Consider the following 24,828-nt stretch of genomic DNA (forward strand, 5'->3'; position numbering starts at 1 on the left):
AGCCATTAAAGCAAAATTAATCTGCCATTTCTGCAGCCCCAAATTCATGGGCACACTAGAACTCATTTATAATTGATTACTTCCAACTCAAAACACTATTTAAAGTATTTCTTCTGCTCTCTTTTTTAAAAAAACAAAGTCCATTAACATTGCATTATAGTTTTATAATCCTTAAAATTAATGCTGACTGGGAATATTTCCTCATGTCAACTTCAAAAAGTCAGAGGCAGAAAAGAACCCTAGGTTTGGTTTCAGGCTCTGCTGCCAAGGACTACCTAGACTTCAAGAAGCCAGGGAACAAAGGGCTGATGGTGGCCTCCTGGGGAATAGAATCAAGGTCTCCTTTGGGAGGTTGATCTTGGAGAAGGAAAAGACAGACACATTCACTTAGAGTAAATGAAAAAGGACACAAGGTTAAAATGAAGTTTATTATGGTTTTGTTGGTTTTTTTTTTTTGATTTTTGTTTTTTTAAATAAAACTGTTTGTAAAACAGCTATTTTATCCCCACGGCAGAGTGACCCCTGAAAGATGCACATATCCCTTCTTAAGGCCTTAACAAGATTTTTTTTTTGTACTTTTTTCTTTTTTTAAAACTCATATATTTAAAAATTATACAATTTACAAAACAAAACAATACAACATAAAGATTCATGTAGCATGAGGCCACACATCTGACAAGCCCCCTTTTTCCATTATAAAAATGAAAGCAAAAAAAGTGTTCAAGTGGGTGGTTCTGGTCAGCTTCACCCACCCACATGGCTCCTACGCTCTTCTCCCCCAGACCTGGCCTATTTCAGCAGCAGAGGCCTGGGCCTCCATGGGTTCCATGGATCCTGTGGGTCCTGATGGGTCCCAGTTACATAAAATTTGTCAAGGAAAGAGGGCGCCAGAGGTAAGCCATTCCTTAAGTATACCTGTTGCTGTGGGGCTACTCTACCTACTTGGTGGGGCCACAGAGATCCAGGACACAGCATGACCTTGGAGCATCTACCAATTCCACCCCCCCTAAAAAAAAGAAAAAAAATTAAAAATAAATAAATAGTGTTTCTGGAAAGGAAAAAAAATTTATTTTTGTGTTTAAACATCATTCCCCCACTTTTGAAAATGACCATCCCCATTCTGCCCTCCCCCAAAACTTCCCCTGTGAGACAGACTGACCAGAGGAAAGGTGGTTGTCATTGGTCTGCTCTTTCAGTCCTGGGTCTAGTGTTCACTGAATTCTTGTGAGACAGGCTAAAGATCAAAGCCACACCCCATCCTTTATGAGATGAGTTTGTTCAGTTCAATTTCACATTTAAATTTCATTGTCATTGGAACAAATTTTGAGTTAACTAGATAATTTTAAAATAGAATCAAAAGGGATAGCGCACCTTTCATTTAAACAAAGTCTTTCCAGACTAAAAATAGATTTATATATATATATTTTTTATCCCTCCCTTTTATCCCCCTCCCCCCTAACCCACCCCTCCCCCCTCCCCCATATTGTCACTATGGAGATTGTGTCCATGGAAACAGCCATTCCAACATCTGTGTCTTTCTCTCCTGTGGTGTCACCAGTTTGAGTGTGATGTGAAAACATGGGAAGGAAGTGCTGGCATGGGCAGGCGCAGTGGGGGTGCAGGGTAGGGTAGGGTGAGGGTGTGGTTGTACAGCAGGAGGATTCCATTCCATCACGTGTGTCCACCACCTTCTTATCTCCACAGTCTCACCTGGAAAACAAGCAGTAGACACTGGGTACTGGGAAGGTCTATACGGTCTCAGCACAGCTATGGTAGCAATACAAGGATATGGCTTTCAATAAGGATCTTACACTCAGACCTTTGTATAGATGTCTGCTAATTTTGAACACATCCAAGATCAATGCCAGCACTATCGGGCACTTTGAACCAAACATGGGGAAAGGCATCAGCTAATGGGTCTTGCATGGAAGGGACCAAAAAACAAGATTCCTTGACCTCCATGGCTGGGCCATGTTTGAGAGTGTGGTGTGTGATTCTTTGCCAGCATACTAAGCGCTGAGGTCCTGTGGCTGGCTCAACTCTTGTGGCAAAGCTCAGTCCTCATAAAAGTGACTGACAGTATCCTGTTGTCCCTGAAATGTAGAGCACCCACTCAAATTGCAAAAGGATCATCTCACAACTATGTCTCATCTGTCTGCTCTTCATGCAAATAGAGAACACTTCTCAGAGCCTCTGATGGGGAGGTGAGACAAGCCCTAGTCCATTTTCTAGAGCTAGTACAGAGCTGGAGGCTTTAATTCTGTAACTCCTCAGGAACCTGAGGTACTTAAGAACCCTGGGCTTCTCTCTTCTACCATTTCAGATTTCAGAGGTTGTTCTTACAACCCATGTAGGGCAAATGGATTTTTCAGGGGACTTGGAGGAGTGCCTTATGTGAGAAGCTCCCAGAGACATAATAGTTTCCAAGGACTTAGTCCAGGAAAATTACACCAGAAGCAAGCACTCTCATCCTTGCTTTCTGCCAATCACTGCACTCTTCGAATCTGTGTCTCTTGGGATTCCTGTTTGTCTCTTCCTCAAGTCTCTCCTGTCTCACCACCAACAGATAAACTTCAGGAAAAACCAGGCTCACCGTCTCATACCTGCCCTCACGAAGCTGACCAATTTGCAACACTAAGAAGGCTGATATGTGTGTAGGACCTAAGAATGCACTGTTCATATGAACACATAATCACACCTGCCCTTGCTAAATGCTTTACAAAAAGTCTAGGAAGGAAGAAGGCACTTTGCCAAGACAGCAGTATATCGCAGCCCAAGACTCCAATTCTGGGAATGCAGGAGTTTTATCATGGCACTACAAGATGAAGAAGCTCAAGTTCAGAGAAGTGACACTTGCACCCAAGGCACGTGGCTAGTTCAATATAGGATTTGGGTTTACAGCTACCTAATCCTTTGCTATCCCGGTTCCAGGGATTGTGTTTCATTGCATGAGACATGGCTGAGAAGAGGTAACTAGGCTTTAGGTGAGTTTTCTGCCATTCCAATCTGAAGATGGCCAATATTCTCTTTAAATCTCACTGGGAATGTGGCTACCATCTATAATCATAGCAGTTGGAGGAATAAGGGAAGGGGATTTTGAAAAACCAAAATGACTATTACTAAGAATGAGGATGTGATGAGGGTAGCTTAGTAGCAGAACTCTTATGTGGGACTAGGGCTCTATCTCCACAAGCACAAAACATTAAGCACCTTGATGTTCATCAGGTAAAGCACAGGGCTCTCTTTAGACTCCCTAACCTACCCTGTGACCTGAACCTGAGAGGGCTTCCTTTGTATCCTTCTCCACCCAACTATAAGACATACTCGCAGCTGCAGCAGGCACCACTCACTCAGTTCAACTATGCCAGGATTCAGAGACTTCTTCTCTGAAGTACATATGATCCCTACCTGAGGAGGGACTGAATTCTGACTCGGTATTTAATTACAGTATAAGGGAGATGTGATGGACTAAGGGTCTCCTTTTGGAGGTTTTAACAAAAGCAGCACTTCCCTCGAAGAACTTAGAGTTAGGGTGGTACTTATTCATCTGTGGATGACTGCATGCTACTCAAAAGGAGCAGAGAGGATGCCATCCCTTTCTTTCCATGGCTGTTCTACGCAAGGCATATATATGGGTAGGTGGCATTCCTAGCACCCAGGATAGAACATCTCTTCAAATGATGGTTTCTGTTCCCTGTCTACTACATCTCAGGGCCAAACAGGGAAGCCATGTTCAGGAATCCTTCTGTCAAAACCTGTAATGAAGCCAGAGAGTATCAGTATTTGTTTGTTTTTGGATGGGGTTTCTTTGTGTACCCTTCGCTGTACTAGAACAGGCTCTATAGATAAGGCTGTACTAGAACTAGCTTTGTAGATCAGGCTGATCCCAAACTCCCAGAGATCCACCTGCCTCTGCCTCCCAAGTGCTGGAATTAAGGTGTGCAGCACCACTGCCTGGCTAGTATAACAATCTTAATATCAAAGGCCTATCATGGTAGGAGACTTTCTTGTCCTCAGAAATGGATGGGGCATGGCCTACTGTGGCCTACTAAGACTTTGCCTCTCTTGCATTCTTAGCCTGGTGGGGACAAGTACACAAACCCGAAGATGTTGGAGCAACATCTTCTAGCACCTAGCACTGAGTATTTTTTGCTAGATAGAGCAGTTGCAGCTCTCAGAAACACACAGCTAGGTAGCATGCAGTGGCCAGTGTGCTCTGACTTGCCAAGGCCTTGTCAAATCCTCCTTAGTTCATCACTGATATTTCTTTTCTTTTTTTTTTTTTTAGACAGGGTTTCTCTGTGGCTTTGGATACTGTCCTGGAACTAGCTCTTGTAGACTAGGCTGGTCTCAAACTCACAGAGATCCGCCTGCCTCTGCCTCTGCCTCTGCCTCCCAAGGGCTGGGATTAAAGGCGTGTGCCACCAATGCCTGGCTGATATTTCTTTCGTTACATAGGAAACAAAAACATAGAGATACTAATGGCTTTAACCTCAGTCACACAGCCCCTTCCCCATCATTTTGTATGAGAAAGTGGGGTACCAGTAGGTCAGGACACATGCACACTTACTGTCCCTTCTTTTGTGTAGTTCCCCATTAATGGTGACTTTCTATCCTGAGCACAACTGTTCCTTGAGGACAGTAGTTTGTTTCTGTCCCTGACCACTGAGGCTTCAACAACTGTTTGGCCTTTAAAGGACACTGACTGACCTCAGTGTAACAACTGAATAGACAAACCTAGAAATAAATTTTTCATTGTGGGAAGTTTACAAAGAGAATATTCCAGATATTAAAACCAGACACGGGGTCTGTTTTTTACTCAACAGGTGACTGCTACAACCTCAATAGACTTGAGGTTCATCCCCACATAAGGGTCAGGTCTATTATGGCCAGATACAAGCTCAGGAAGGGTGGAGGTAAAATCCATCATTCTGCTCAAAGTCCATTCTGCTTCTAGTCCAGAAATGGAAGAGTCTAAGAATGAGTAGGGATGATTACCAAGGTCCCCAAGGCCCAGATTTTCTAAAACTCAAGCCTGAATTCAGGACAAAACCAAATTCCAAATGATCTCATTTTTACCTCAGCCTAGCCTTCTAGGACACACTTACTTCAGGAATCTATCACGTGGTCCCCTTGGAATTTGACTCTAACCATCAGGGCCAATACAGAGGCACTTACAGAGACTGCAGAGCCTAGTTAGACAAGGTGGCATACAAGATCATGAGTTCCACTGAAGGCCAATACAAACAGTTCTCCAAACCCATATTTATCTCCCCACCACTCTGTCCTGAGGGTCACATCACTATTCCAGGACTGTGCACAGCCTGTATATACCCCAGTAGCTTCTACAAGTACAGAGCCTTTTTGTCAGTCCACAGTCTTCTCATGTTTGGGTCTTGTGCCCCAAGAACAAGTAAAATGGCTCACATTCACCTTTCAAACTGTTCTGCTCTAGGCATTGCCAGCCCTATTCCCTGCAAGAGGCAGGCAGGGAGAAAAGGCACTACAGCAAAGCACTCAGCATCCCCACCAGGGAATCCTGGGGAGCCCACATCTGATCTAGACTTATCCCACAGCGGGGTGCAAGCTGCTTCCTCTGAAGTTAGTACCTGAACCACCAATTAAACAAGCATTTTCTTAGAGGAAAACCACATATGCTAAAATGAATTCAACTGTTCTTCAAATTATCAATGGTTTTTCCAGAAAGCGGCAAAAACCTCCCAGTTGTAACCAGGGAGAGGGCACACACCACAGAGAATAGGTCTGCTGTGTCTGTGGGAGCAGAAGAGCCCCATTTAAAGAATGATCCCACAGACACCATATCTCCATACAGCAAGGCCCACGTCATGACAACTCTGTTCTCTTTACACTCAACTTTTTTCACCTGTCAGTGACAGAGCAGGAAGGCTGAACCACGCTTCCAGAGACCATGTCCTCTAAACTGCATTCTCATGGTTGCACAATGAGTTTAATCCCTTGACACTGTTAAAAATGTAACTAAACTGGATGACAAAACCCACTAAAACAATTTTCCTTCTCTTTGTGCTTTTAACAAAGGAATTCTCCACAGTACTGGGTGGGATTACAAATAATAAAATTTGGAGAATATTTTGGTCCGTTTTCTTTCTTTCTTTCTTTTTTTTTTTGGTTTTTTGAGATAGGGTTTCTCTGTGTAGTTTTGGAGCTTATCTTGGCACTCGCTCTGGAGACCAGGCTCACAGAGATCTGCCTGCCTCTGCCTCCCGAGTGCTGGGATTAAAGGCGTGCACCACCAACGCCTGGCTTATTCTGTTTTTTTTTTTTTTCCCCAAAGAAAACATAGTATATAAGCCTTACTGAAATGTCTTTTTTTAAGTGACCTCTGGTTAAACTCCTCTAAGACAAAGTCAAAAGAGCAGGCTGCTGGCAGATGATTCCCACTTGTAGGGTTGTCCTAGAGGTTCTGCCTTTAGGACTATCAATCATGGGCCCATTTGTCAACTCTTCACTAAAGGGCTAACTTCAGGAAAAGTTGTCCCTTTTGATTCCAATTGGCAGTGGACAGTTTTGATGTCTCTACCATCTTCCTGTAGACATTCAGGAAGTTAAATAACAAATGAGAAACTATTTTTTTTCTGGTTTTATTAATCCACAAGACTAAATGTTGATGGTGCAGCATGTGGCCCATAAGAAGCCTGAGGCCAGGACTCACATGGAGCTTTGTGAGGAGGTGGTGGGAGCCCAGCAGGCCCCAACTCACCTGTGCTTGCTGTCCATTCCCACGTGCACACTGCCCCCCTCACCCCCGCTCCGACTGCTCTGTGCTGAGGCTGCCTTTCGCGGTCTTGTTCTGCAAGGGGGGGAGAGGGCACGGAAGGGGAGGCTGATGCCAGCCAAAGCCAAGGGGAGACAAGACAAAAGGACAGAACAGAAAATATAGTGTGGAAACCAGGGAGGGTAGTGGTAAGGACAGGAATGGCACATGGAAAAGGAAATAAAAAAAAGCAGAGTCAGTACTGAATGACAAACAGGAGACACCCAGACTTGGCTTTCTGAGGCAAAAAATGTGATCATAAGTAAAAATAAAGAGAATACTGTCTGATCATAAGAACCCCCTCTGAAAAGTATTCTTAAAAGAAAAGCATATGAATCTGCCAGGAACAGTCTGAGGACAGCCCTATTTGGAGACTGAGTGGTCAATGACCACCAGGTGTCAGTGTGAACTTAGCTAGACAGGAGCAAGTGCAGGAGACATGGGCAGCAGAGCTCTCCACCCTGACCCTCCTCTTTCACCCCATCCCACCTTCTGTGGTACCTCAGAAATGAGTTTCTAGCCTCATCTTTCCACCTTTCCTAAATGAAATGACTATTAAAAGCATCACTTAAACACAACGGCAAATGGGCCAGTAGCAGCCCATCACCTATACCTTGTTGGGTTGCTTCTGCTGCACTACCTGGGAGAGAACGAGAGCTTCCCCCAGCTCTGGAGTTGGCTCTATTTCTTAGTCCAAGAAATGTTTCTATACCAGACCTTGCACCCACTCATTATGAATTGATCCATAACTGGATAGAGTTTACAAAACTCAAGTAGAAAACAGTAATAGTTTCATTGAGTCTGATCTTCTAATTTCTCATAATGAACAGTTATCACCCCCCCCCCCTCAAAACAGCATACCTCGTCCCATCCTACCATGAAGGGTGTTGGCCCCATTCTCCAGGGATTTCTTCGGCTCTGTGCCCCTTTACCTTCCAAGGGCTAGAAGGCTTCAGCTAGAGGTACATGTTGGGAAAGGCATGGTTGAAGTCTTTCCAATGCCTGGGGCTTTAAATCTTTCAAGGGGGCTACCCCTAATCTCCAGCTACACAGCCAGCCCCACTCAGAGTGAAGGGGTCTATGACTCACCTTGTGCTTGGGGCACCTCACCGAGAAGTTCTCCTCATGTAGCAAACAATCTACAAAACAAAGGAGACAGTCAGATGAGCCTGTGCATGCTTAACCAAAGTATGGCCATACTGGTTGGACTGACAGACACGAACCTAAGAGGCCTCGATACCGATTTATTTCATTTCTTACTTCTGAATGTATATATGCAATATTCTTTATTTAATATGAAAAAACTGACCCTATTTGTGGAAAAGCCAGATGCCAAGGGACACATACACTTTTTCCCAGCTTTGTTACGTTTTTAGTGGGTTATCCAGAGAACTGCCATAGGGTGCTCACATGGCTGCTGGAGTCTAGACCCTGTCCTGCTATCTTTCCTACCCTCTCAGATAAAGGATTTCCAGAAGCTTTTGGTCTGCCTGGATTTTCAAGTCATTAAACATTCAAAATGTTAACATCATTCAGATCTGCACCTTAGACACACAATTGTTTTTCTCTTATTCTTTGACCACCCTATAGTTCCTAATAAGAAAACATCAGTGACATCCAAAATAATCTATGGTAATGACATGGAATCAGCCACAAAAGACTAGTATTTTAAAGTGATTGATGATAAGTGTAAACAACCATTGTATTGTTATACAAAAATCACTCCATAACCAGGATATATAAATGTCTAACTAATTTAAATTTCATTACAATTTTACATACATTCAAAACAAAGCACTGAAATGAAACTTCCAAAATGTATCAGTACCTTCTTGTAGGAAAAAGTTTGATTTCAAAAAAACCCTTCTCTCTGTGTATTTCCACAATGACAATGCTTAACAATTGAAGATAATCTCTCTCCCCACAGGATCCACACAGAATGCAAAGCCTGCCCTTCACACACACACACACACACACACACACACACACACACACACACACACACACACACACACACAAAATACAGTGACCCCCCCTTCTGCCTCTATTCAAGACAGCCCGGTTTCAAGATAGAACGGCGACCAGCCCTTTAAGCCGGGCTGTCACTTGCATACCACAGCCCCTAGAGACACAGGAAGACATTCCTGACATGATCACACAATCCGAACTGAACATTTCAGAGGGAAATCAAAATCCCATAAGGGTGGTTTTACTCCCTGGAGGAAAAAACATATGATGTATTTCAGCTTTTAACACGGTGGCAACATGCCTGAAGGCAGCCAAGAATACATGTACCTTCAGGTAAGTCCAGCTTTAAGGAACAGGGCAGTGTGTGGAGCAAGGCAGATAAACCTAACTAATGAGTTTATTCTGTACATCACAGCTCTGACAGACAGACAGCCAGGTCACTGGTGCAGAATGTGATGGCAGAATGTTAACATTGATCACACACTCTGAGAGAGCTCTCAGGCACCACCACAGCAAGAGGCAGCCATGGCATTTACCTTAGTAAGTTCACTATTTAACCAGTTTAAAATGAAATCCAGATTAGTAGTCTATATAGCCACAGATTTCAAATGTAATAGAAGAGTATGTAAGAAGCAGAGGAACACACAAATGATACCTTCTCAGGTCCTCAGTATCCTGAAGAAATCAGTTAAGACACTCAAGGTGGGCTATCAGCTTTCTCAGATCAAGGCCCAAGAACTCAGCCAGTTATCACTAGATGCCAGGCCCCTCCCTCCAGCATGCAACAAGCATAGCAGTAAGTGAACTGTGTTAATTTAAACCCACAAGTTCATAGCATGACCAAGATTCCTGCTGCTCCAATCTGCCAGTGAGTTTATGAACAGTAGGAGGCAGACTACTGGAGCTCAGGGAAGTACTTTCTCTTCACCTGGATTCTCCAGTGGCGCTATGCCACTAGTCTCCAGGCACAGTCAAACATGCCAGAGGATTTACAAAATCATCTGGAATAGGGACAATGTCAATTGCAAAAGGCACCATCAGAAACGCACAGGTGAGTTCATTCACCCTCAGAGTGACAGAACAGTGTGACCTGCTGTGACAGACCACTAATAAAATGTTTCTTAAAGTTAGAAGACTTTTTTTTTTCCTGAGTTAAAAGAAAAAACAAGTCACAAATAAAACACTGTAAATATATATTACACTTCTGGAGATGGAGTTCTCCTAAAAAGTCTTACAGACTGCCCCCCTCTGCCCTTGCAGCACACTGTAAAGACAAATGCTCTTTTCTCTTCTCATACAAATCTGCAAATCATCAGGAACTGTAATTGCATTCTTAGCAAAAGTCATGGTACTTTATAGGCAGAAAGCTCAGAAGGTGGAAAAGTACAGAAGAGATTATGCTATCTAATACCCCAGCGCTACCAAGATAAGAGCAAAGAGTACAAAGTGCAGTGAAATCCCAACTGAGGACTCTGGCGGGTACCTAATCCTCTCTTGGTCAGCCAGTGACAAGTCACCTGATTTGCATTTTCTCAGACCCTGGCACTACCTTGCTGTCCACAGGGCCTGGTCAGAATTCCTATAGGGTAGAAACCAAAGCAACAACTCATCAGCTCACCACATGAGCTAGAAAAGATTCACAAGGTAGAACAGTCAACAAGACAGCTTCCAGAAACAAATACCACCTCCATAGTACCCCTAGGAGAGGTATAAAGCATAAAGACCAGGGTGGCTTTGCTGAGTGGGTCATAACAAGCTCCATAAAACTCAAGTGTATCATCCATACAGAATTCAGGTTGAATGAAGATGGTGATCTCAAGGATAAGGTAGGAAAAACTAGAGGGGGTCTAACATGTCCTTTAGGTTCCTTGTTACTAGACACAGTCACCAGATGAGGTGCAATTTACCTCACAGAACTGTCATCCTCATACTAGTATAGATGGACAATACAGTCCTATGGCCACTCCTGAAGCACAGGGAGGGGAATAATACGCCCTAGAAATAAATCCTTGATGCTGATAGAGCCCCTCCCAGGAGAGGACAGATCTTTGTGTTTTGTCACAACCCACCCCAGACTCTGACCCCACTATTCAAAGTCTTCAGCAGAGAGTGAAATTTCCGGCTGTGCTTCTTCATGAGACTTAAAGAAAAATCCCCTCCAGCCAAGTTTCTTTATGCACAGTGGAATTACCAATGAGCTACCACAGACTTACTTCTTGTCTTAATTGTTGTGTTCTTTGTATTAATACATTAAACATTTTCCTAGAATCAAAATCAAATCATATTCTTATTACTGTATCCTCTATATAAAGCCAAACTCTCCTGTAACATTAACAACCAACACAGAAAATCTAATGATGGTATCAGAAATATGGGACAACATTAGGTGGGGGAGTTACAGGAGTTGCAGAACCTGAAACAAAGATTCCATTTCCATGGAGACAACCAAACAATAAAAGTTCTTCCAGAGGCATCAAGAGTTTTTTAAAGATTTGGCTGCTGGCAGCAAGGCAGAGATGAAAATGTTATACTGTTCCTTACTCCACCAATAAATTAGAGCCTCTTAAAAAGAGTTACTTACCTTGATATGAATAGAAAACCAGTCAGGGTCAATGAACACACCTTCCCTACATATAAGACTATTACATAGAACAGAGCTCTTGAAGAGACCATGGATTAAGCACAAAATCCATGCCTAATGGGCAGTGCAGGACTCTAGGTCATTACAACTTGGATCGTCAAAAAAGACTGACGTGTCTGTAGCTTATAAAGCTGCATGCATCTTTGACACCAGCTCTGCACTCACGAAGAGCAGAGTGCAGTTGTGGCAGCAAAGCTAGAGGACCACGGTTCAAACCAGACCTCTCAACCAGACCCTCTCTCTTGCTGGAAACTTGGCTACGTTTGTTAGAGACTTATGGGCTTGATGGATGTAGGGGTGATGGGTTTGGGTAGGGACACACGATAGACAGGAGCAGAAAGTGGCAGGCATTGTTTACTTACTCTCAATGAAGGAGGCCTTGCTTTTGATGAGGTGGTTTGGCAAGCTTCCATTATAAAAAGGTGTTCCCACTGCCCTCTCCTAAAAACCCCACCTTGAGCTTTATTGCTCTATGTCTGTCATGAGCAATACACAGCTATTTCATTTTAAGTTCCATCAGTTGTTGGTGGCACACACCTTTAATCCTAGCACTCGGGAAGCACAGGCAGGCAGATCTCTTAAGTGGAAGGCAATATGGTCTACAGAGTGAGTTTCAGAATGGTTAGGGCTACACAGAGAAACTCTGTCTTGAAAAACCACACATCCCCACTTTCCTCAGACCCACTATCCACGTTTTAAGTACTCAATGGTCACATATGGCTACAGCTACCATCCTGGAGCAGAGAGGTCTAAAGCATTTCCATTACTGTGGAACATTCCAATGGCTTTACACCTGAGAAACTGTACCAGGAAATATATGGAAATAGACTGGGAGCTGGAGTAGCACCCCAGGGACCTTGCTGTTACAAACCTGGCTATCAACACAGCTGATACTTGAGAGTACACGTGGGGTATGCCTGGAGTCTAAGTAGTTAACCTGTCTAGGTGTACAAGCTTCTGTTGCTGAACAGTCTCTGTGTATGAACACTGCTCACCCAGGCACTGGCTGGGACAGTCAATGATTGCATAACCCCCAATTCAAAAGAACCCCCCCAAACTTAACACTTGGGAATCCCCATTTAAGAGAAGCTTCAAGTGAAGGAAGCCAGATGTTCTACAAGCAACATAATGAACAATGAAGAAAAGCAACTGTCTGACTAAAAAAGATTTAATACCCTGAGTACAAGCTAGGGTGAACAGCTCAGACAATATGAAAACTTATCAGTAGGGAGAATGAGGCTAAGTGTAGAGGTGCATGCCTTACAACCTCAGCACTTAGGAGCAGACAGGAGCATCAGTTCAAGGTTATCTTGAGTCATATAGTGAATCTGAAACAAGCATGGGACACATGAGACTGTATCTCAAAAAAAAAAAAAAAAAAAAAAAAAAAAAAAAAAAAAAAAAACAAGTAGGGAGAAGAGAGGAAAATAATTAGAAGTAGAGGTATAAGAAGGGAGAAAGGAAAACAATAGTCCAAAATCCAAATCCCATGAAACAATGGTTCAAGGCTCTTTACTTCCTTCTTACCTATCCCCATAGCCAGTGCCTTGCCTATAAAGCAGCTCTACAGCAATTGCACACAAATCCCTATATACAACACTTTAAAAAAATCTTCCTGTGCGCCAGGCGTTGGTGGTGCACGCCTTTAATCCCAGCACTCGGGAGGCAGAGGCAGGCGGATCTCTGTGAGTTCGAGGCCAGCCTGGTCTCCAGAGCGAGTGCCAGGATAGGCTCTAAAGCTACACAGAGAAACCCTGTCTCAACCCCCCCCCAAAAAAAAAACTTCCTGTACAATTTTTGTTCTTTTTAGTTCCTCTAACAGAAACTTGGAGAGAAAACATTAGAAGGAAAAAAAGGATATGGAAGATGTCGACTAAACACAGTCACCTGGGAAGGGGAAACCTAGAGAGACTGACTCATAAGACTGGACTCTAGGTATGTCTGAGGAGCATTTTCTTGACTAATGCCTGATTTTGAAGGGCCCAACCCATTGTAGACAGTGCCACTCCTGGGCAAGTGGTCCTGGGTTGTGTAAGAAAGCAAGTTAAGGAGGAGAGATGGCTCTGTAGTTAAGAGCACTGGCTGTAATATCCAGCAACCACATAGTGGCTTACAACCATCTGTAACTCCAGTTACAGGGATCCAATACATTCTTCTGATCTCTGAGGACACAAGGTAAGCACATGATGCACAGACATGCAAACACACATACATATAAAATAACGAAATAGGTTGAAAAGGAAAAGAAAGAAAGAAAAAGAAAGCTGAGCAAGTCATTAAAAGCAAACCAGTAAGCAAAATTCTTCTGTGGAGCCTCTAGGTTCCTGTCCTGACCTTCCTTAGCAATGGCCCATGACCTGAGGGCTATAAAGTGAAATAAATAAACCCTTTCCTCCCCCAGGTTGTTGTTTTTGGTCAGTGTTGTCACAGCAATAGAGAAGCCTAACTAGGATACCAAGCATGTAATCCCACTGCTGGGGGTATGGGAAACAGAGACCAGAGGAAACTGGGGCTTGCTAGCAGCCAGCCCTGCTCAAACCAAACAACCAATTGGTGAGCTCCAAGTTCAGTGAGACCCTGTCTCAAGGGAATGAAGTGGAATGTAATAGATGAGAGCAACCTGCCACCCTAGTACACCCACATGTACCACAACTCTCCCTAAAACAAACAGGCTCCATTATAGCACTTACTTTCTTTTTTAAAAAATAATTTATTATTTGTATTTTATGTGCATTGGTGTTTTGCCTGCATACATGTCTGGGTGAGGGTGTCAGGACTTCTGGAACTGTAGTTACAGTTTTGAGCTGCCATGTGAATGCTAGGAATTGAACTGGGGTCCTCTGGAAAAGCAGCCAGTGTTCTAACCCTCTGAGCCATCTCTCCTGCCCCCACCACTATTTTTGTTAGCCTTCCCCGTCCCTCCGCCCCATCTGTTTTATGTCTCCCCACAGTAACCAGTGCTCCACTTTCATGTCACAGTATAATTTCTTTTCCCTACACTTCTCCATTCACAGTCCCTCCTTTAATTTAGTGACCTACATTCATACCCTCCCTCATACACAGGCATGCACACACACTATATAAATTAGAATCTAACATCTAAATGAGAGAAAATATGTGGTCTTAGTCTAAGTCTGAGTTACTTTACTCAATACAGTTTCCCGTTCCGTCTACTTTTCTGTAAGAGTGTTTCCAATTCATCTACAGATTTAGTGAAATCCCTATCAAAATTTTAATAGTCTTTTATTCACAGAAATGTGCAAGTTGACCATGAATTTCATAAGGAACAAAGAGGGACCCAGAATAGTGAAAACAATCTTGGCGGGAGGGAGACAGAAATTTTCCAAATTTCTTGTTCCATTTTTTTGGGAAGCAGGGGGACATACTTTGAGACTAAACCCAGGGCCTTGCATGTGCTAAAGTAAGCATTCTACCATTCCCAATTTCAAAACCTGCAAAGCTATAGTAATCATGATAATGGAATATTGCATAGAGGCAAGAAATAAGTCCATGCATAGTGGTCAACTGATTTTCAACAAAGTGCCAGAATCCTATCATTCAATGACAGAAGAAGGGTCATTCTGTAAATGGAGATAGGGCAACTAGATAACCACTTACAAAAGAACAGATCTGAATTGCTACTCCACAAAATAGTCAAAGACTAAAATAAGAGACCTAAAACTTTAAAATGCTTAGAGAAAAAAAAAAAAAAGCAAAACCCACTTTGGATTAGGTGTTTATTACTTTAAGATGACACCAAAAGAAAAAAATAAGATAAATTAGACTTCTCAAAAGCAAACTGAGGATACTATCTCGAGTGCTTGTCTGGAGTGCATAATCTCCTGGGTTCCATCCTCAATATTATGTAAATTAGGCATGTTGGTGTACACCTGTAATCTCAGCACTAGGGAAGGAGAGGCAGGAAATCAGGAATTCAAGATCATCCTTGACTACATAAGCAAGTCAGTCTGAAGATACTTGGGCTATATGAGATCTTGTCTCAAAAAAAAAAAAAAGAAAAAGAAAAAGAAAAAGAAAGAACACCTTCAGAAGAGTGAAAGAAAGCTCAAAGAATGGAAGAAAATATTTGCAATTCACATATCTGGGTCGGGGGGCTTAGAATTCTTAATACTTCACAACAAAAAGACAAAATAAGTAAAATAATTTAACAATGGGCAATGAACTGGAATAGACACTTCTCCATAATAACTGTACAAATGGCCAATAAGCACATAGATGCTTAATATTACTAGAGAAATATAAAACCAAACTACAGCATTTCACAACACTGGGATGTCTACAGTGATAATAAGAACACCTAAGTATGGTTGGTAAGGATATTGGGAAATTGGAACCCTAATACATTGCTGATGGAAATGTAAATGTGTATATACTTTGGAAAACCATATGGCCGTTCTCCCAAAAGTTAAACATGGAATTAACATGCAAAGAGAATTGAAATCCTATGACTACTATACAAAGATTTGTATGAGACTGTTCTGTGGCAACATGATATATAGTAAAAAAGAAACAAACTCCATGTCCATTAACTGATGAAAGGTAAATCCAACACAGTAGGTCCTTTACAATAAACAGTTTGGAAGTGAAAATAAATGAAGTACCTAACACATGCCACAACATAGATAAACCTTAGAAATCAAAAGGGTGTGTGGTCCCAGCTTACCTGCATCAATGGCACATGGGTAATGGTATCGGAAGGAGCAGCCTTTGTTGTAGCAGCCCAACGTAGCGCCAGCCTCCTGGCAGTGGGAGCATTTCTGAAAGGAAGAAATGAGCATGTCAGTAACTCCAGACCTGCCCCTCTCTTGCAGGCTTCTCTTTACCTCATCTGCTAGACTTCAGCATGGCCTTTGTGGTTGGAGAAATCTGTGGTGGTAGGAGAGACTGGTTGATCTCTCAACCACCACTCGCTGATCACACCATGGGAAGAGATCCAGCAGATTGTTTTAAGCCCAAGCCTAATGAATACCTTTAAGTCAAACAGAACACACCAGGGCAAGTGAGTGACATTATATTACATGTGGTAGACATATCAATGGGTGTAGCACCCAGACCTGCCTGTTTTACATACTCCCATGCTCTATTGGTAAATGCCTCTCTACTATTATTCACTGCCTATAGATCCTGCTTCTATTTCTGACACACACACACACACACACACACACACACACACACACACACACACAGAGAGAGAGAGAGAGGAGAAAGAGAGAGAGAGAGAGAGAGAGAGAGAGAGAGAGAGAGAGAGAGAGAGAGAGAAACCTTTTACAATTAAAGTAGAATTTGGTTTCTAGTTCTTATATTTGTAAGATTTTATTTTTAATTTTGATTTACTTATCCCAAATGCCCAATACAAGTATATTTTTCTTTCCAGAAAATATGGGTTTCTGTAAGCAAATGGTATTTTTATACATGAATCTTATTTTAAATGTACTAGGAAACTTGCCATGAATTTCTGGCTAAGTGAGACACTATTCTCTAATTGCAATGCTCCTCCTTATATGGTCAGATTTTCTTAAAGCAGGGCACATCTCTATTGTCACTTTGATGTGGCTGCTGTGAGTACTAATCCTGTCAATCCCATCAACATCATCACCAAAGGCCCTACTGAGGAAAATATGCAGATTAGTTATCCTTCCTGGGTGTGGCTATGATCCACACAGGAAAGCTAACCAGAAGACACACACTTGTTCCTGATTCTATGAAAAATAAAATGTGTGTGCTTCTTAAATCCTCACATCTGAGGTGACTAAGTTCCCAGAACATGGCAGCTGTAGAACCTAAATGTTCACCATGTCTCAAGATGGGATAGCTATGAACATTGACAATGCATTCATCTGGTAGGATCTGCATGAGTTCACTGTACAGTCTGGATAAGCAAAGTACCAGAGGGCAAGACCTAGCATTAGGTCAGAGCTAAGAATGTCTCCCGGAGACAAATGGTGTAGGACCTTATACCTCCCTCTCAGAAGACCAAGATCCTTTTAGGTGCCAATAATCAATAAATGTTTACCATGTATCCTTAATACCTATGAGAAGAAAGCAAAGATCATTTAGCCTAGGGTAAACCAAGGACAGTTAAAGAACACTTGGAAGAATCTCCAGGTTCTATGTCTCTTTCAGGATAAAAGGCCTCATCACCAAACCAAAGAAACAGAAAATGGCCAATCTGTCAGTGCAAAACTGGCAGCTTTTCCTCCTATCAACCTTTTTATTTGAAGTACCCAAGCATTCATTTATCCAGAGGTTTTGAGCTTCAGGCCTCTCCATCTTGGAGGATGAACCTCAGTTCATGGTAGCCACTGATGAATGGGTATATTAAGTACTTTTGAAAGTCTGCAAGCAAACATGCTCTTTTTTGCTCTTAAATATGGACAAGCTGGAAAACAGCAGCGTTCTGGAGGCAGAGGCAGGCAGATTTCTGTGAATTTCAGGCCATCATGGTCTACAGAGTGAGTTTCAGAACAGCTAGAGCTACACAGTGAGACCTGTCCCTCTGGGTATTTAACCTCAAAACAAACAACCAAACAGAAAACCAGACAATTGTGCTCAGCCTCTCTTGAGTACAGGACAACAGGATCTGTGACAGTCACCTAATCATCACAAGAAGACAGTCCTGACAAGGCCCATCTTCGGAAGCAGCAGAGTGGAAAAATGAGAGGCCCATCTCCAGACTTGTGATAGGACAACACAGACATACTCTTCTGTTTTTTTTCAATAAATTTTACAACTTATAGTCAACATATCCTAATTGATACAGAAAGAGCCTATTATCTGAGGTGAAGCTGGGCAAGGAAGGGTTAGGTGCACAGACTCTACAATCTAAATAACAACTTTGTTAGTAATTCTTCCACTGCCTCACTATGTCTTATCAGCCAATTTCCTAACCTTTGTTCGGTCCATCTTCAAAGAGAATACTAACAGTGCTCACTTTGCAGAAATGTTGAGCGTTGAATGCACTAATCCAGACTTAGAATATTGCTGGACCAGAACTGCCGTGGTGTCACCCAAGATGACTACAGGCCAGAGATACACTACATGTCCTAAACACCAAAAATTGAACAATCACCCACAGAGTGGTGTTGTTACTACTCATTTACAGATGAGGACAGAGAAGACAAGGCGCTGGGACATGGATGTCTGTTCCCTTCCTACTTCAACACCAGTTGCTCCATCCCTTGCAGGACCTCGCAAAGCAACCTGTTCCCAAACAGTCCACACTACATATGTATCTTTTTCCATGAAGACAGAGAACTCCTCACTCACGAGGAAATTGCAGCAGTAAAATGGTATTTGCTCCTTTCAACTAAAAGTATGATATGGAGCTGGAAAGATTGATCACTGGTCAAGAGCATTTGTTAGTATTCCATAGACTCCCAGTTTCGTTCCAAGCAAGCTTATAGTGGCTCAAAACCATCTCTAATACCAGATCCAGAGTAGCAATATCTTCTTCTGACTTTCTGGGGCACCAGACACTCTAACATGGTGCACATACAAACATGTAGCCAAAACACTTGCATAAATAATTTTTTTTTTTTTTTTTGGTTTTGTTTTGTTGAGACAGGGTTTCTCTGTGTAGCTTTGGAGCCTATTCCTGGTACTCGCTCTGGAGACCAGACTTGCCTCGAACTCACAGAGATCTGCCTGCCTCTGCCTCTTGAGTTCTGGGATTAAAAAGGTGTGTGACACCAACGCCCCATAATAAAATAAAATTTAAAAAGCACAATAAGCTGACTATATCATACCCAAAAAAGATCTCCTGCAGAAGTTATTAGGACCTCAGAGAAAGCACCTTATAAATGGTTTAGTTCATTGGTCCTGCAAGTGTGGTCTGGAGACCAGCAGCAGGAACTGAAAGAACAAATTCTCAACCCATGTTCCAAAGAGCCCTCTATTCGATTATAGCACACAATGCAGACTCAGAACCATTAATCAACTCCTTCTCTTGTAACATAGACCCACAGAGATACAATGACTGACTAGAATCCGTTTCCTGAGAGCCATTTAGTGTTTACTACACTTCTGTACTCGATATAGCAATCTGAAGACTATGGGTGTGAAGGCAGAATTGAGGCCTCCAATGATGTTCATCTGAATCCCTAGAATCAGAGACCTTTAATACTTTGCAGAGGTGGTAGAAGGGGGGAATGTGCTAATTATCTGGGGATGAATCTATTTTCAACACACAAACATTATAAAAACAAAGATTCTCTTTCAGAGTGGGGCAGAGCTGTAGGCTTCAGGGAGATGTGGAAAGGGGATCGGGGTCATACGCTGACTTTGAAGATGGAATAAAGAGCCACAAGCCAAAGAATGAAAGTAGTTATAGCTCAAAAAAGGCAAACACACAAAATATCCCGAGCTTCCAGATAACAACTGAATCCCAGAGAGTGGGACTTCATTGGGCTTCTAATCTGCAGAGCTGTAAAATAACAGGTACATGATGTGTCATGCCAAGTACACAGGAGTTCCTGAGATGCTCATAGTGACAGAAGTGACTGCTCACTTTTCTGTTACATTCTCTAATATACCAATTTCTTCCTCATGGGAAAAACTACAATTTCCTTTCCTTTTTCATAAAGTCAGTTTTGTTATCACAAGGTCCCCAAAGGAGGCACACTGGGTCTGTTTCCAGTGTTTTCCTCCTAGTTGAAGAAGCAGAAGCTAAAGCAAAGGGAACCGCTAAGATCACATAGCCAGGGAGCAATGAACTTAGAACTGTAGCTTTTTATCTACTAATCACAAGTTCAACACTCCTCACTCTGCCTTGCTCCTTTTAGTTCCCCTTCATTTATTTAACCATCCCACATTTTACAAGTACCTCCCACCTTTAATCCCAGCATTCATGAGGCAGCATGGTGGAGCACTGTGTTCCAGGACAGCCTAGTCTACATAACAAAGCAAAACACTCAAAAAAGAAACTCCAGATGTAAGTATTAGAAAATTAATAAATAAAAGTACCTCCTATATGCCTACTGTCAAAGACAAAATATAAAAACCCATCTCTACAAAATCTCAATTTGTTCACTCTATACCCAAACCTATTCTTTAGTCAGCATAATTTTCAATTATATTTTTATTCTTTATGTTTTGCCTGAAAGAAAAACTTACCTCATTCTCCCATACTGTAATTATTTAAAGTCCCCGAATAGCAAATGTCCTTGACTTAGGGGAGATGAGCACACAGTATCTTTTCTGTTTTGTTTTTGTTTTTAAAGACAGGGTCTCATGCAGCTCAGGCTAGCCTTAAATTCTTTCCTTCTTTTCTTTTCTTTTCTTTTCTTTTCTTTTTTTTTTTTCTGGAGACAGGGTTTCTCTGTGTAGCCCTGGCTGTTCTGTTCTGGAGCTTGCCGACCTCAAACTCACAGAGATCTGTCTGCCTCTGCCTCTCAAGTGATGGGATTAAAGGTGTGTGCCACCACCACCACCTGGCCCTCTTTTCTTTTTTTGAGACAGGGCCTCACTTTGTAGCTTTGGCTGGCCTGGAACTTGCTATGTGGGCCAAGCTGGATTCACACTCATAAAGGTCCACCTGCATCTCCCAAGTACTATGATTACAGGTATGTTGTTACCACACCCAGAAGCTTAAACTGATGAAGGAGCCGGGAGGCAGCACTTGGGAGGCAGAGGCAGGTGGATCTCTGTGAGTTTGAGACCAGCCTGGTCTATAAGAGCTAATTACAGGACAGCCTCCAAAGCCACAGAGAAACCTTGGGGGGGGGGGCACACTGATGAAGGAAGGGAAATTTCTTTTAATACAAAAAGTAAAAATTGTTTTCAAGCAACCCTGACAAAAACAAACAAACATAAAACCCTTGTATTTCTGGACACTATAACTTGTAAATAAATTACAAAATGTCTTAGTTTCTAGACAGATTTAAACAGACATTCATTCAGCCTGACCTTTCACAAGTGCTTGTCACTCACTATCTAGGGGGGCAGGGTCTGGTGACTTAAAATGGCAAACTACAGAGACTGAATCAACTAGGAGCCATCTAACTCTCCTTTAAGGGAGGCTGCAAAGGAAGAATACTGCATGACTCTTCATTCCCAGAACAGCACTTCCCTCTGAGATGTAACAGCAACTTGAATAATCATGCTGCTTAATGAACATCTTTAAGCAGCCTAGAGAGTTACAGCAATTAGGTCAGAGCATTATTAGTGCATCAATGCTGATCAATTCTGCACAAACCCTGCAGACTGCACTCTGTCCCACTGTATCCTACAGCAGTGTTCAGCCACCACTGCATTCTTTTGTTCATACATACAGTATTTACTGGGAGTAAATACTAGCACCTCCTGGACCAGACACACTGAAAATACAGGCAAGGTCTGACACATTAGAGACTTGGAACAAACTAATCAAGTTGGCTCTTTTGATATTAGTTAAAAAGCTGAAGCTTGGAGAAATGTAGAAAAGTATTTATTTTTTGGCTACCAATAAGAAGAAAACTCTTTTAATTATACCTCCTACAACTAGGGCAAAAACATCTGTTGATCTCATGATGCACTCCTACTAAATGACTGCAACATGGTCTCCATCCAAAGCAGTACAATATCTATTATGGTAATAGCAGCATCTTCCTTTGATTCAACTCTTCATCAGATCAATTTTCTTTCCAGAGGGTTACAAAGTGTTGGCCAGGACAATTTATGTTTTAGTCTTTGCTCCCTTGGAGCAAGACACTCTCCTTAGGTTTCTCCATCAAAGCTCTCACTTGGGAGCACACTGTTTTGTCATGCTCACTAAGTCTTGGAAGATGGCACTTGTGCCAGCCCTAGAACCATACCCTGAATTGGTATATCAGAGCCAACTCAAGAGGGCCAAGGAAGCCAGAGTTCTTTCCAGGATCATTTATTTAGTACAAGAGATGCAGAGATGTACTAGACGTATTCATGTCTCACAGCTGTTGTACAGGTATCAATTTCAGAACCTGAACTCATTAAATGCACACCTTAATAAGTTCTGAAATCAGCTACCAGTCATATTAGCAGCATTCACTGGTTAAAGGCTACTTTTGTATTTAATACAAGTTTCCAGATTTGACTGGCATTTTAGAATAAACACGGTTGGTCTAATGTGTCTATTATCCAGGTTCAAGTCAGTAAGGTCTAGTGAACAAAGGCCAAAATCTATCATATTAACCTTTCTTTTGCAAAAATAGGAATTTGCTTTACCTTCCTCGTGAAGTTGTATGAAATCACTGTAAAAGGATCTTATAGCTACAAAGGAATGTAATTGTTTTGATTTATAAAATACATAAAATATATCTTTGTACAGGAGTCTTACTGGCACTAATTGATGTCAAAATCAGGTATAGTATACATCTACTAGTCTCTCAAAGTAAGAGAAACTAAGTTAATTTATTAACTTATTTCTTCCACTTAGACCAGTGCCTAAAATAAGCAGACTATGGGGGCCTGTCATGTTTGTTACAGCCTTTTTATAAGTTCAGCATTTCACCTTTCTAAGGGCAAGAACAGTCAGCTCCTGCCAGCTTCATTCGCATTCCTAGCTACTGTTTACTTTCACTGGACTTCCTCTGTCAGTTCTTCTGTGATTGACCAATCCATATTAAGATGTTTTTAAAGTTTCTTGAAGCATTTTGCGTTTGAATATGTTTAAACAGACATATACTTGAATACATAATAAAAACAATTAACAGGCGTTCAAAAACATTGAAAACTACCTAAAAAGGGTTTACTGAGCTCAGTTTGGGCAACCTGAGTTCTAGTCATCTGTACCTGAGTGTTGAGTGATAAACAATCCTGCTGCAGGCACCAGTGCCCTGTTACTGCTCCCGGCCATAAGTCTCCATCTAGCCTCACTCTTGTCATACAGCACTACTCACTAATGTTAGACTAATCATGCATCATCTACAGCTGCTGGAGACCCTGATGCTATAGGGGCCAAAGGATCAAATGCACTACACACAATCAGGAATCTATCTACCTTTCTGCCTCCTCAAAGCCATCTGCTTCCCACAATGATTAACAAAGGACAGTACACTTGCACACCAGTTTCAGTCTAACCATCATCTTTGAAAGAAAAAAATCAGTGTAGGAACAAGGACCAACAAAGACAGTTGTTGGATTTGGGATGGGGGAAGAGTACTGATATTGGAGTTGGACATGCTCACAAGAGGAGCATTAAATGATTTAAAATAAATAATTATGTAAAGATGTGTTGTATTTGATTCACCTTGCCTGCCTAAGGCACCTGACTGGTCTAATAAAAAGCTGAACAGCTAATAGCTAGGCAATAGAGGGATAGGCGGGACTGTTGGGCAGACAGAATAAATAGGAGAGAAGGGGAAGAAGAAAGAGATAGAGGAAGAAAGAGAAGGACACACGTGGGGCCAGAAGCCTGAGAAAGGTAAAAAGCCCAAAGGCAAAACGTAGAAGAGAAACAGGTTAACAACATAAGAGCTAACAAGAAACAAGCCTAAGCTAAGGCTGGGCATTCATAACTAATAAGTCTCCATGTCATGATTTGTGAGCTGGTTGGTGGCCTAAAAGATAGGCCTGCTACAGTGGTGAGCCCTGAGGCATTCCACTGTATATTGGTGGTATAAGTCAGCACAAGTACAAGGGAACCCCTTGAGGTATTAGTGCAGCAGGATATTGAAGAGACAGCTCACACACACCACCTGGTCTGGACACTTCTTTCTCAAGAAAGATTGCATTACCAACCAGGGCAATTTGGATTTGGAAGTAAAATCTCAGTGAGAGTGAGGAATGAGTTAAACCTCTAATGAGTCTTTCTGGGTAACTGAAAGCAAAGCTACAAACACGGTCTATTTTCCTGTTGGAGAATATAGCTTAAATGTTTTTAATTAAAACGATTGTCTTCTGTTGCCATATATAGACTCTATAGTAAGAATATTATTGCAAGAGAACAGGCTTCATCCAAGTGACTCCAAGGTATAACCTAAAACTTGCTTTTTAAAATAAATCTACAGCCATTCTTGGGGACTCACATCTATAATCTCAGCACTTGGGAGGCTGAGGCAAGAGGATCACCACAGGACAAGCCTAAGATACACACTGAGTTCTAAATCTGACTATGTTACAGAGTGAGACCCCCTTTTTTTTTTTGGTTTTTCGAGACAGGGTTTCTCTGTGTAGCTTTGCAGCCTATCCTGGCACTCGCTCTGGAGACCAGGCTGGCCTTGAACTCACAGGAGACCCTATTTTTTAAAGTAACTAATTAAATCTTTGTTGGCAAGTGCTACGAGGGAAGATACAAATTCCATGAAAGAAGCATTTCAGTTAGTTTAAGCCGGAATTCCTACATGTGCCTTCCATACATGTGCTGATACCTTAAAAGAGTCTGAATAGATAAAGTGCTGGGTGTGGTGGCACATGCTTAAATCCCATCACTCAGAAGGCAGATTATCTGAGT

General features: G+C 42.1%; 1 protein-coding gene across 10 annotated transcripts in view; it reads right to left on the bottom strand.

Moving 5' to 3' along the window:
- Positions 1-409: 409 nt before the first annotated feature.
- The window catches only part of Tcf20 (transcription factor 20), a 90,584-nt gene continuing 66,165 nt past the window's right edge, over positions 410-24,828 (bottom strand). For 2 of the 10 annotated variants that reach the window (XM_027404141.2, XM_027404133.1), the window contains exons 3-7: positions 16,087-16,180; positions 7,883-7,932; positions 7,670-7,749; positions 6,740-6,862; positions 410-1,710 (exon numbers count right to left, since the gene is read on the bottom strand). In XM_027404141.2, the coding sequence (XP_027259942.1) occupies positions 1,707-1,710; positions 6,740-6,862; positions 7,670-7,749; positions 7,883-7,932; positions 16,087-16,180 (351 nt within the window). In that variant the 3' untranslated portion in view covers positions 410-1,706. Of the gene's footprint in view, positions 1,711-6,739; positions 6,863-7,654; positions 7,750-7,882; positions 7,933-16,086; positions 16,181-24,828 lie in introns of those variants that run through there. The other 8 variants (XR_004768616.1, XR_004768615.1, XM_027404139.2 and 5 more) reach the window with 8 other exon arrangements.

Source organism: Cricetulus griseus, chromosome 2 (genome assembly GCF_003668045.3).
Source record: "Cricetulus griseus strain 17A/GY chromosome 2, alternate assembly CriGri-PICRH-1.0, whole genome shotgun sequence".
NCBI classification, from domain to species: domain Eukaryota; kingdom Metazoa; phylum Chordata; class Mammalia; order Rodentia; family Cricetidae; genus Cricetulus; species Cricetulus griseus.